Source organism: Marmota monax, unplaced genomic scaffold (assembly GCF_021218885.2).
Source record: "Marmota monax isolate L192 unplaced genomic scaffold, Marmota_monax_Labrador192_F-V1.1 WCK01_AAM20220418_F8-fsc00053, whole genome shotgun sequence".
Lineage (NCBI taxonomy): Eukaryota > Metazoa > Chordata > Mammalia > Rodentia > Sciuridae > Marmota > Marmota monax.
In genome coordinates this window covers 12,965,488-12,980,089 of record NW_026693153.1, presented here as the reverse complement: position 1 = coordinate 12,980,089, position 14,602 = coordinate 12,965,488, and the positions used below count along the sequence as shown (strand labels likewise).

The 14,602-nt window shown below is 32.1% G+C and overlaps 1 protein-coding gene across 3 annotated transcripts in view; it reads left to right on the top strand.

The window, feature by feature from the left end:
- Window positions 1-14,602, top strand: part of Arl13b (ADP ribosylation factor like GTPase 13B) — a 66,456-nt gene that overhangs the window by 44,003 nt on the left and 7,851 nt on the right. For all 3 annotated transcript variants that reach the window (XM_046455357.2, XM_046455354.2, XM_046455356.2), the window contains exons 4-8: window positions 1,434-1,539; window positions 2,355-2,557; window positions 5,543-5,651; window positions 10,042-10,267; window positions 14,124-14,240. In XM_046455357.2, coding sequence (XP_046311313.1) covers window positions 1,434-1,539; window positions 2,355-2,557; window positions 5,543-5,651; window positions 10,042-10,267; window positions 14,124-14,240 — 761 coding nt within the window. The remainder of the gene's footprint in view (window positions 1-1,433; window positions 1,540-2,354; window positions 2,558-5,542; window positions 5,652-10,041; window positions 10,268-14,123; window positions 14,241-14,602) is intronic.

Here is a 14,602-nt window from a genome sequence, read left to right as displayed (position 1 = left end):
TTGCACATTTATATGGACATATTCACACATCAGAAATATAGATGAACTCAAATATTATTATTATTTTTTTAAATTTGTTGGTTTTTGATATACGTGACAAACTGATCAATGAGCACAAGTGCCTTTGTTAGATAGTAAGTAAGATAGAGTGCATTTTGACATGTTTTACATATATGGAGTATAACCCACTCCAATTAAAATCCCATTCTTATGGTTGTACATACTGTGGAATTACACTGGTTGTATATTAATTTATGAGCAAAGGAAAGTTATGTCCATTTCTTTCTGCTGTCTTTCCTGTTCCCATCCCCTTACCCTTCTCTTCATTTGCCTTTGTCTAATCCATTGAACTTCTATTCTTCCTCTCCCAACCCTCCCTTGTTGTGGGTTAGCATCCACATATCAGAGAGAACATTTGACCTTTGGCTTTTTGGGACTGGCTTATTTCACTTAGCATAATATTTTCCAGCTTCATCCATTTATTAGCAATGCCATGATTTTATTATTCTTTATGGCTGAGTAATATTCCATAGTGTATATATACCTTTTTCTTTATCCATTCATCTGTTGAAGAGCACTTAGGTTGGTTCCAGAGCTTGGCTATTTTGAATTGAGCCGCTATTAACATTGATGTGGCTCTTTCACTGTAGTGTGCTGATTTTAAGTTCTTTGGGTATATACCAAGGAGTGGCATAACTGGGTCAAATTGTGGTTCCATTCTAAGTTTTCTAAGGAATTTCCATACTGCTTTCCAGATTGGTTGCATCAGTTTGAAGTCCTACCAGCAATGTATGAGTGAACCTTTTTCTTCACATCCTCATTAACATTTATTATTACTTGTATTCTTAATAATTGCCATTCTAACTGGAGTGAGATGGAATCTCAGTGTAGTTTTACTTTTCATTTCTCTAATTGCTAGAGATGTTGAACATTTTTTTCTTTTATTTTTGGCCTTTTGTATTTCTTCTCATATGAAGCACCTGTTCAGAACTCAAATATTATAAGCACAGCTTGAGTATTTGTCATTTAAAACATGGTTGTTTTTATTTTTAAATTGTAGGAACATGAGACAAGTGTACTTACATCATGATATAATTCATTTTAAGAGGATGAGGACATAGTTTTGACTGAGGGATATGGAAAGTAGCCCACTTCTTTCTCCTTTTGTAACTTTCTTGTTGGCCTGTTAATTTATTGCTTTTGATATGTGAACACTTTTCTTTATCTGATTTTCCTCTCTTAGGCCAGTCCCTACAGACTTCTTTTCATCAATAATAAGCAAAAATGTTGAAATTAATATTACCATACTTTCTAAAATCAGGTTATTCATTATTCAGTAGATTAAAACTTTGGAATTGAAGGAAATGGTCAAAATATTTTAAGTCACCCTCTGATTATATATGCTATAAAATCATTTCATTTGTCATTCTTAGGTTGGCAAATAAACAAGACAAGGAAGGGGCTTTAGGAGAAGCTGATGTGATTGAATGTCTCTCTCTGGAAAAACTGGTCAATGAGCACAAATGCCTTTGTCAGATAGTAAGTTTTTTTTCCCCCCTTCGGTTTAAATTTTGTTCAGTGCAACTTAGTTTTGTATAGGTGATAGATTAAAATTAGAGAGTAACTTTAAGAGTTCCCCTGCCTCAAGGAAATCATGCTCTCACTGTTCTAATGATATTAGCTCATATTATAAAATTTGTAGTCTATTTACTTGTTACTGACTTCTATAGATTATCCTTCATAATTTCAAAGATTTTTTACTTTTGCCTTTTGTTTTAAGATATTGTTAGCTGGGCATGGCGGCACATTCCTATAATATCAGGGGCTTGGGAGACTGAGGCAAGGGAATTGCAAGTTCAAAGCCAGCCTAGCAAGGCCCTAAGGAACTTAGCAATACCCTGTCCCAAAATAAAAAGATAAAAAGGGCTGTGGATGTGGCTCAGTGGTTAAGCACCCCTCAGCTCAATCTCTGGTACCACCACCACCCCACCAAAAAAAAAAAGGACAGGACCTGTAGACTTTACCAATATATTGTGCTACAAATATTGAGAAAGGGGAAGGAAAAAGTATAAATATAAAGCTTATTTAAATATAAGAGATTAATAATAAATTTTGAAAATGACATCAGGAGTTTTGTAGCCTACAAATATTATCTATAATGTCTTTCAACTTCTATGTAATATGAAAGTTACTGACCATTGAAAAAGTAGTTATTTTAAGTTAGCAGGTGTTTCATATCAGTAATTTAAATGTCTTAATTTTGATATGCCAGTAATTATACGTCATGGTTTATGAATAGATTTATGTGGAGAACTTTTAATTTTAATCTTTGAATCAAATAATTTCTGTTTTAGGAACCTTGTTCAGCAGTCTTGGGATATGGAAAGAAAATTGACAAGTCCATTAAAAAAGGCCTTTATTGGCTACTACATAACATTGCAAGAGACTTTGATACCTTAAATGAACGCATCCAAAAAGACACAACAGAACAACGAGCTCTTGAGGAACAAGAGAAACGAGAAAGGGCTGAGCGAGTGCGAAAATTACGAGAAGAAAGGTAAATAATTTAACACTGTGGTATATTTGAAGATATAATACCATGGCACTTTTTAAAATAATTTGTGAGTTTGTCTATTCTAGTTTCATCTGTTTTGTGTGAAAGAAAATACTAAGTTAATTGCCTATTTCTATGGATCTTTGCACAAGTTTGGATGATAGATTTTTAATTTTCCTGTTGGTTTTATACTAGTTGTAAATGTACTTTTTATGTAGTCATTATTTCTCAGACTTTAAAATTTATCTCTTATTTTTTTATTGGTACTTTTAAATCTGTGCTTTTCATTAGGTAGAGAAATTTTGCCTCTCAGAGAACTTGTGGCACAGTCTGGAGACATTTTTAGTTGCCAGAGCTGGGGAGTAGGGGGAAGTGCTGCTGAAATGTAATGGATAGAGGCCAGGGGTGCTGCTAAATGTCTTGTAACGCACAGGACAGTTTCCCACAATAAAGAATTGTCAGGCTCACTATGTCATCATGTATCGAGATTAAGAAAACTTTAGACTCAGCAAAGATGGAAAGAGACAGCTTGAGGGGCTGAGGCAGGATGATTGCAAATTCAAAGCCCGCCTCAACAAAAGTGAGGCGCTAAGCAATCTCAGTGAGACACTATCTCTAGGTAAAATGCAAAAAAGGGTTGGGATTTGGCTCAGTGGTTGAGTGTCCCTAGTTTCAATGCCCAGTACAAAAAATAAAATAAAATTTAAAAAGAGATGGAAGGTGAACTAATAGAGTATTGTTCAGCCCAAGCAAAAGCTGATCTTCAGCAGTAATATTGTCAGAAAAATAAGTTATCTCAGGTTTTTAAAATATATTTAAAAATTATTTTTAAAATATGCCATCTGAAGGAAAACATTTAAACTAAATCCACCAAATTCTATTAAAAAAAAGATTGTATAAATTCTACTTCAGAATAGTGATTTTAATGCTATAAGAAAGTGCTAATATTTGAATAGAAGTTGTATTGTTACATGGTAGAGAAGGGGACAAAAGAGGAAAATGAAAAATATTTTTAAGTGAACTATAAGATTCAAATTTGCCTTCCATCAACTTAAGTAATATTGGCTTTCCACATGGTTTAACATAGTTGCAGCGTAGTAGACAAGAAGCCACTACCTTTGTGAGGTGCTTCCTTACATTGTAAAAGATATCATCTGATGATATCTGTCTTTTAATGTAAAGATAGCACTTAAAGGAACAAAATATCTGTAGAAATAACTCTGTCCCCAAGTGTTCAGTAGTATTAGTTCATCTGTTAGCCTCTTGACATCAAAGAATGAATGGGATGAGAGATCTTGGCAACTGCCCGTATGAAGTTGTACTCACTGTGAGAATCTTTGTATTTTCTTATCCTAGTGTATATTTTCATGAAATAAAGCTATTACATCAATTATGTATATATTTATAAAAATAAAATATTCAGTCACATTTTTCTAAAATATCTGTTGCCTTTCCTCCACTGAGTGGAGCTCACTGGTGGAGAATGTGCATAGCATATGGGATGCCCTGTGTATTCAAACCCCAGTAGCAAAAAAGAAAAGGAAATGAAGATGAAAACAACAATAAAAAGTTGAATTAATATAATAAATCTAATGTAAAACGTTTTTCTAAAATTTTTACCTTTTCTGTAATGATATTTTATGTAAGTTATGACAGGCATTTTTGATAGTCATTCCCCTTTCCTGCTTTCTCCATAGCCATGCCTGTTGTGATCTTAGACCTCAACTGTTAAGCTGAGACTTCATAGTTAAAAGTAAACTGGCCTTTAGAGAGGAATGAATAAAACAATCTTTTTTACTTTTTATTTCACCAATTTCAGTCTAATTGGTTCACACTGTGATTTCTAATGTTTCTGAAAAATATGCTGTTTTGGGTATGAAAATCGTATATTAATACTATATATCTGTTACTAGTAATCAGTAACATTAATAATAATGACTGTCCTATAAGTGTGTTCATTTACAGAATATTTTTACATATATGAGTTTATCTGATCCTCTTTACATCCTTATGAGGTATTTTTGTCCACAATGGTGGGAAAACTGAGGCTCAAAGAGCCAGTCCAAGGTCACAAAAGAAGCAAATTACAAATCTCCAAATCTTTTTTCCTAGATTCAGATTGAAAGATGTATATTTCCATAATAGAACACAGTTGATGAATTTTGTAGTAATGAACATTCAAATTGCTATACTATATGATAGTCTGGTTGAAGATCCACAATTCTAACTTTTCTGCCTTTGGCTACTTCTTTTAGTAACTTATTACTCTTCAAGTACTGGGCAACATGAATGATAAATTTCAGAGATAGTAATATTTCATTGGTACCTAATATGGAATTATTTAATCTGATTATTGAAGGACAACTTATTTTTATAGCCTCATACTATTATGCAGACCAATAGTTGTTTTCTAGTTCAAATATGATGTACAACTTAACAAAATTTATCATTTAATGTTACTTTTTTGTCATGTACTTCTATAGAATCAATTTGCGGTGTGCTACTTTTTTTTTTTGTCTTGTAAGAAACATGTTTCTACATAAATAAAAACATAGATTGTGTTGGTGTTTTCCCAGTACTTTTAACAAGAGAAGACATAGCCCTTAAGAAGAAGGTTATCAAAGACTTAAGCTATTGATCAATAAAAAGACAGTAATTATTTTAGAGGATAATTAATGAATCAACAAATAAACTCCCTTTGCACATGGAAAAATAATTAAATTGTACTTCAGCATTGAGAAATCAGACATACAATGTCATTTTTGTCAGAATTTCTTTTAAAATTCAAATGATAAATTTTTACATGAGGATAGAGGCCTATTACCTCCATGAGGAATTTTTAAATGTTCTTAGTAATTAAAAGACAAAACTCGATGTTTAAATTACTAAATTTAAATAATCTTTAACCTATCTCGAATAGGTTTCTTAAACATGGCTCAGTGCTTTTTCAAAATGAATTTTATTATTTTTTTTCCCTTCAAATAATAGAGAACAAAGAGAACGAGAGCAATCTGATGGAACCAGTGGTCTGGCTGAGTTGGAACCAGAACCAGTTACTGTTAACCCTTTCCAGCCAATAGCATCTGTAATTATTGAGGTATGAGTGATGGCAAGTGTTAATTTTTATATCCTAAATTATAAGTTGGAAGTTGGGACAGGAGGCAAGGAGGTAGAAGAATTTCTCCAGAGAGATTTTTTTGTAACAAAACTAAAGGCGAGATACAATTAGAAGGTTTACTAGTTTTTCTTTCTCTTCAAATTTACTTTTTGAGATTATGGATATAGCTCAGTGGCAAAATGCTTGCCTAGCATTCATCCAAAATATTTTGAAAATTTAAAAAATTACTTTTCTTTTTATTAGTTGCTCATGACAATACAATGATCTTGACATATTATACATTTGAATCAAATGGGGTATAATATCTCATTTTTTCAAGTGTACAGGTTGCAGAATCACCTTGGTTATACATACAGCAATACTAGTGTCTAATTTATTCTGCTGCCTTTCCTATCCCCCCTTTTCCTCCCCTCCCCTCCCATCGCCTCTCTCTACCCAATCTAACGTGACACATTTCTTTTTTTTTTCCCCCTCACATCATCATACATATATTTTGTATAACGATGAGATTCTCCTTCCATCTTCCGTGAAATTCCCCTTCTCCCTCCCATTCTCTCCCACCTTACTTTTTTGAAGCCAGGTGTGGTGGTGTATGCCTATAAATCCCAGCAGCTCAGAAGTCCAAGACAGGAGGATTCCAAGTTTGATACTATCCTCAACAACTTAGCAAGACTCTGAACAACTTAGCAAGACCCTGTCTCAAAATAATAAATAGAAAGGACTGAAGATGTGGCTTGGTGGTTGAGCACGTCTGGATTCAATCCCCACTACCTCCTCCCTCCCAAATGATTACTTTTGATGTAGCACAGAAAGGGAAATATTTGATTGTAAAATTACATGAGAATGAAAATAATGTTTGAATATGGCCATTATTAAAGTTACTATTTTTATTTATTTATTGATACCAGGAATTGAACTCAGGGGTACTCGACCACTGAGCCACATCCCCAGTCCTATTTCATGTTTTTGTTTAGAGACAGGGTCTCACTGAGTTGCTTAGCGCCTCACTGTTTCTGAGGCTGGCTTTGAACTCCAGATCTCTTGTCTCAGCCTCCACAGCCACTGAGATTACAGGTGTGCACCACTGTGCCCAGCTTAAAGTTACTATTGTTGATAAATTTATTTTTGTCATTTATTTCATACAGTAGCAATGTATTTATTCTTATTTATAGTATTTTATTCCCAGTTTTCATCTATGATAATACTTGGATGCTCATAATGTGTTAGACTACAGACAACTTTGTTTTCCCAGAAAACAAACAATATTCAAAACTGCAACAGATTCTCCTATATCTGTATACCATTTATTTTAGTTTTAATTATCGCAAGTTTTTCAAACATTAACTTGTAGATTTTATATTAAGAAGTTAAGGGGTTGTGTGTGTGTGTGTGTGTGTGTGTGTGTGTCTGTGTCTTTGTTTTCATCTTCTGCTGAGGTCCAGAGTTTACATTGGCTCCACTTTAATCACTCTCATCAGCCACCTCCTCCTAATCCTATGGCATTCACTCAGAACTTAATGTGGAAGCAGGATTGCTGATTCTGCCAATGTGTTTGCCATTCCTCTTCCCCTATCACAGCCTCTTCCACACAGGTGTTCATCTGGAGAGGTGGATGATTGTTTCCTCCTTGGGGCTGCTGCTTAGGAGCGAGGCAGCTCCACAGGTAAGATGATTGGATAGTTTTGATACTGCCTTATTTTGTAAAATAGTAGGTATCATAACATATTTGGTTCTAACTCATTATGTCCTATCCTCCTATGTAGAATTGAAAACTTGGGGGAATTAATGGATTAAGTTGTTTAGATATTTGAAAGTTAGTTAAATCTTTTATTAACCCTGTTGCATTTACCCTAAACATGTTATTCTTAGTAAATATATATTAAGAATATAAAGTATTATTTTGTCTCCCTTCTATCAGATATTGTGTTTGTCAAGTTTCGTTTTATGTTCTTTTAAAAATATTGGTAAAGAACCAGGTGTGGTGGTGCATGCCTATAATTCCAGCAGCTCAGAAGGCTGAGGCAGGAGGATCTTAAGTTTGAGACCAGTCTCAGCAATGTGGCAAGCAAGGCCCTAAGCAACTTAGCAAGACTGTCTCTCAAAATTAAAAGTAAAAAGGGTTGGGGATATGCTTGAATGGTTAAACACCCCTGGATTCAATTCTTAGTAACTATATCTATATCTATATTTGTATCTATATATATATGCATATATATGTAGAGAAGAAGGATATCAAGATTTGCATTTCACTTTGAAACATTAATTTACACTGTAGTAAAGCTCACCGTATAAAATAAAGACCAATTATTTTATACTACCATGGGGAAAAATTACCTAGAAGGCTCTAATACTTATCTCAACCTTATAGTTTTCAAATTATCTTTACTGTGAAAATACCAGTGTTGTATCACACTGGTGTATTGCATAAAATACCACATATATATAGCAAGTCTGTAAATTAATTAGTGTATGGGGAAAGTATAGTTATTCTGCTTTTAAGTTATAATTTTAAGAAGATGTTCAGTGAATTAATGAAAACAAAGGTACTTATAATCTCCTTTTTATTATGTACATTTCTTTATTTTTTCTTTAGTAGGTTTGCATTGTACAGAAGCACTAGTATAATTTTACCACAGTTTTGATTTTACCACAGATCAGTGGAACAAATAGTAATGAACCTAATTGTATATAAGCTAAATATAAGATAAATGATAACACTTCAAATCTGAGAGAATATGGGAAAAACCGAACAATCATTTGGAAAAAAATTGAAATTACTAAACCATATTAAATTCCAGAAATATAAAAAACTTAAATGTGTATTTTAATATTTATAAATGCTTGGAGGATGAAAAACTTTCAAAGCAAGATAATCAAGCCACAAATAAATTTTACATAAAGTATAAAATGGATAGGTCTTATATTCAATTTTGTAATAATTGATATAGAAAGTTAAAAGGCATAAATGAAAACAAACAACCCTAATGAAAATATGGCAAAGAGGACATATAGTCCTGTGTAACTATGTGATTAGTCCTAGTGACAGATAAGACAAGGGGGAAAAAAAGGAATTCTTATAAAATACTATAAAATTAATAGAAAGTCAGTATTGGATTACCATAAAGGAAAAAAAAATGGTAATAGGAGCATTTAATAGTTCATCTTGCCTAGTAATGAAAAGTTTTAAATTAAAATCAAACCAAACTCAATTAAATCAAAATCAAACAACCCTAAAATATCTATTGATTAGTTTTTCAGAGATATAAAAGGTTGATGATGATATGCAGCATTTAAAATGTTTTAGAGAAATACTCTCCTATCCTTTTGCCTTGTGTATAAATTGATTCAGTTTTTCAGAAGAGAAGTTTGTGATTGTATGTGAAATTTTAAAATGTTAAAGACCTTCTGATTCAGCAGTCCCTCTTATCTAGCAGCTCTGTTAGTAATTTAACTTAAAAGGTGAATAGGACAGTTTACTTATGATAATGACACTTAGAAATACTTTCTTTATCCATTGAAACGGAATTGGAAAAATAAATTTATCATATCATATAACTCATACGGTTAATGGTTATACATCATAATGGTTATATCACATAGTTATTTAACTTATACAATGATTTCTATGATATAACCATTTTGAATATTAATGTAATTGATGAAAATAATAGCAGCTAACACATAGCATTTATAATGTGAGGCACTATTCTAAGCACTTCATTGACATCGAAAGACATGTATACTGTTTTTTAAATTAATTTTTATTGGTGCATTATAACTACACATAACAATGTATTCATTATGACATATTTGTATATGCCCACAATTTGGTTAATTTCATTCCCCAATATCTTCCCTTTCCTTTCATCCTCCCTTCCTCCTCCTTCTAATCCCCTTTCTCTTCTCTATTAGTTTCTTTTCTATAGAAATATTCTTAAATAAAAGAATTTTTTGTTGTTGGTTAAACAACAAATAAATATGTATATATAGAGAGATAATCACACATTTATATGTTTGTGGAGGGTGTATGTCTGTATGTGTGGGAATAGTCAGAGGAAAATGCCTCTTAATGATTATACGCTAAATAGTGCTATCTGCAGATTGTGAAATCACTGATATAAGTTAAATAACTTATGTGATGTAAACATTTATTTTCTTTCATTATACCTTTTTATTTAGCATTTTTTAATTTAGCATTTATTTAGTATTTAGCAGTTATCATCTTTTAATATACTTAACAAATAATTATAATGAAAGTATCAAAAAACTGTTGAAATTATAAAATACTTTTAATCAATTTGATCTTTAAAATTGTTTTAAGATAAAATATAACCATTATAATAAAGATAATATATTTCATTTTTGTTAGAATGAAAAAAAACTTGAAAAAGAGAAAAAGAAGCAAACGATGGAGAAAGAGAGTGATGGTTGCCCCCTGAAACATAAAATGGAGCATGAGCAAATACAAACAGAAAACCAGACTGGTGACAGTAGCCAAAAACACAGTGAACTTGAAATAGTAGAAAATTATAAGGAGGCATTAACACAGCAATTGGAGAATGAAGATGAGACAGATCATCGATCATCAGAATCAGGTATATCTAGTTATGTAAAGTAATTTTCATACATTTAAATATAGCTTATTTATACTTTACTTCCTGTATCATTTATTTTCACAAAAAAATGTAGTTTACTTTTTGTCTCCAAATGCAGTAGTATGATACTTTCCAGGTTTTTAGTTAATCATTAACCACTTTTTTCTTCTCCTAACATGTTGTTTTCATGCTGAGTTTAAAATGTAATCTTAAAGTTTAAAGCGTAAAATGAATTCAGCAGAAAATTCAGTTTTCAATTTTACTTTCATAAGTTTGTGATACAGTATAGTTGCCAGGAATCCATAGAATTTATTTAACTTTTTTAAGGCTTTTTTGTTTTGTTTCTTAAGCCTTGTAATGATTCAATCAACATAACTTCCTTTATAGTCTGACTATTTCTATAGGATACAAACATAATTGGTAGAATGTCTTTAAAAACTCTTGTCAGGGGCTATGGATACAGGTCAGCGGTAGAGCTCATACTTAGTATGAGTAAGGCCCTGAGCTCAATCCCTAGTATAAAAGAAAAAAAAGATTTGTCACTATTTTAATGTTATACAAAATCTTTAACTTATAATTACTTTGCTTTTTCTAATTGGTGATGTGATTGAACAGAAAGTTCATGTCTCTCATTGTCATAGAGAAAGAGCCTGTATTTGGAATCAAGCAACCTGAGAGGGAACCCTGACTTTCCCATCTATTAGGTATATGTTAGGTTATGTAATATTCTCCAGACTTAATTTCTTCTTTTCTAATATGGGAATGAGTATCATTTTTATTGACAAGGCTTTTATAGTTACTTATAAAATAACTATAATGTTCTTCCACAATGTCTGCCAATTGGGAGATACCCAATAGTTACTACTGTTCCCTTGCTATTCCTAGTTACAGGTCTGGTTTTATTATATGTAAGAATTTTTGTTTTCACTTTTTTCTTTTTGTTTTTTATTTATATATGACAGAGGAATGCATTCCAAATCTTACACATCTAGGGAATAATTTTTCATATCTCTGGTTGAATAAAAGTATATTCACACCAATTCATGTCTTCATACAAGTACTTTGGATAATAATGATCCTCACATTCCACCATCATTTCTAACCCCATGCCCCCTCCCTTTCTTTCAATCCCTCTGTCCTATCTAGAGTTTGTCTATTCCTCCCATGCTCCCGCTCCGTATTCCACTATGAATCAGCCTCCTTATATCAAAGAAAACATTCAGCATTTGGTTTTTTGGGATTGTCTAACTTCATTTAGGATTATCTTCTCTAACTCCATCCATTTACCTCCAAATGCCATGATTTTATTCTTTCATTGCTGAGTAATATTCCATTGTGTATATATGCCACATTTTTTAATCCATTTATCTATTATTGAAGGGCATCTAGGTTGGTTCCACAGTTTAGCTATTGTGAATTGTGTTGCTATAAACATTGATGTGGCTGTGTTCCTCTATTATGCTGATTTTAAGTTCTTTGGGTATAGACCGAGGAGATGGATAGCTGGGTCAAATGGTGGTTCCATTCCCAGTTTTCCAAGAAATCTCCATACTGCTTTCCATATTGTCTGTACCAATTTGCAGTCCCACCAGCAGTGTATGAGTGTACCTTTTCCCCCACATCCTTGCCAATACTCATTGTTGTTTGTCTTCATAATAGCTGCCATTCTGACAAGAGTGAGATGAAATCTTAGTTTTGATTTGCATTTCTCTAATTGCTAGTGATGATGAATATTTTTTCATATATTTAGTTTTCAAAGAACTACAAAGTTCTGCTGAATTGAAATGGTTACCAATTCCTGTGGTTGCTAAATATCTACATGTTATTACATCATTGGGGCCTTCTAACAGTCAAGGTTCAACCTGAGACAAACCAGCAAGAAACTTACAAATTCCCATCTCTCACCATGCACAAAACTCAACTCAAAATGGATCAAGGACTTAGGAATAAAACCAGAGACGCTGAGTCTAATAGAAGAAAAAGTAGACCCTAATCTCCATCATGTGGGATTAGGCCCCCCAACTTCCTTAATAAGACTCTTTTAGCTTAAGAATTAAAATCAAGAATCAATAAATGATATGGACTCAAACTAAAAAATTTCTTCTCAGCAAAAGAAATGATCTGTGAGGTGAATAGAGAGCCTACATCTTGGGAGCAAATCTTTACCCCTCACACATCGGATAGAGCACTAATCTCTAGGGTATATAAAGATATCAAAAAGCTAAGCACCAAAAAACCCACAAATAACCCAATCAATAAATGGGCCAAGGATCTGAACAGACACTTCTTAGAAGATGATATATGTAAGAATTTTTAAAAGTATATAGGGTTTATCAAAATAAATTCTCAGTTCTTGAAGTGCAGAGTAACTAACATGCATGTTTTCTTTGATTAAAAATGTTAGATTTAAGTTGTACTTTTTGTCATCACTTGGGAGATTAGTCATCTTCATATCCATATAACTCTATCAGCACAGTATTAAATGAAGGTAGACTTATTACAGTGGTCTCAGTTTTTTAAAAGGACGCTAACACTGATAACATTGAAGAAAAGTGATTTAGCAAATGACTTTATAGTTTAGGAAGATCTGAGATAATAAATCATAACCATAATAATAATTCACATTTTATGCTTTCAAAGTATGACTTCAGATTATTTGAGTTAACACAGCCCTATGTTATTTATCATAATAATACTGGGGTATGAAACTCCCACTATGTAAGTAGGAAACTAGGGACTTGGAGAGGTTGAAAAACTTCATATGTCATATTGGTGGCTGGGCTGAGACCCCAGTCCAAATCATATTTTCACATTCTATCCTCTTCCATCACCTGAACTACTGCCCATCCTAAAGTACCATATGTTTTTAGAGCTCTCATTCCATTTGCCCATCTGTTAAGCCTATAACTTTAATAGTAAAAAGATTACTTTATTTCTATCTGGAGTAAAATGTCACAAAGGACACTAACATTAATAAAAAGTTTCCTTTTAAATATGATGTTCTTCTTTCTGTTTTGTAACCTTAAAGATTTTGACTATTTCTCATGTTCAGATAATTCCCATTTTATAAAATGTGTGTAATTTCGCAGTTAGGAATTGTTATTTAAAATATTTCAGTAACTTTGATGGTCAGAATTTTTAATTACTATGCCACTCTGGTTTTACATTGTTAAAATTTAAGCGTCAATATATCATATCCTTAAGGTGTTTTTATGTGTTTATGAGTCTGTAATTTGTTTGTTTGTTTATTGTAGAAAGAACAGAAATTTAATTCGGCCTGGTCTACTGATTTTGGTTACATATATTTATTCTTTAGGTGTTAAAGAGTAATGTATTTAGATTGGGTTCGGATTTTTTTCCTCATATTTCAAAGCATTATTTTTGGACTATTTATACCTATAGTCATTCTACTTATTCCTCTGAGAAAAGTCAACATCTTTCCTCTTTCCACTAGCCATTCTGAGTTTTATGGAATTCCTACAACTAGACAATCATATGTGTTTAATATGACATTTGGAAGAAATATAAATTGCTTTTGGAAATGAGAAGGTATTTTTATATTCTAAAAACCTCTCTTAGTATTTAAAGTAGACTTTTGGATATTTTGTCATATTTGTTCCATAAGCTATTACTTTAAATATTTATTTTTACTAAATGCAAGTTCATATTTTGTTATTGATAACAATTTCTGTGAAGTTGAATATGAGGTTTCTATTGTAATATCAATATTCTCCTTTTATTCATTGTTTTCTATTATAGAAGTTTACTTTTTCCCAAAGGGTTTAATGTTTTTCAATGATAGAAGTTCACTTTTCCCCAATAGTATAAATAAAATTCCATGTTTATATTCTTATAGATAACAGTAAAAAGAGAACTAAGAAACTGAGAATGAAAAGGAGTCACCGGGTAGAACCAGTTAATACCGATGACTGTGCTCCTAAGAGTCCAACACCACCTCCCCCTCCCCCTCCTGGTGAGTAAATTGATACTGATACTGAATTTAGAAATATTGTTTTAAACAATGGAGGAGAGGGGGAAGGAGGAAAGAAAGAAAAAGAAATTATATAGTTTTTCATTATTTTGTGAATTTGTGAGAAAGGACTCTACTCTCATGGTACAAAAATCTGTCAATTAATTATTCATTTTCATAAAAGAAAAAAGGTAAAAACTATCAAGAAAATCTTAATAATTCCTAGAGTGTGTTCAAGCTGTATTAAAAATATCAGTTACCCAGATTGTAAGAGGAATTTAAGTTTAATGAATAGATGGCTAATGAAATCTTTAAAAAAATTGGACCTTTCTTCCTGAAAGTTACCTAGATGTATGAGTTTTCCT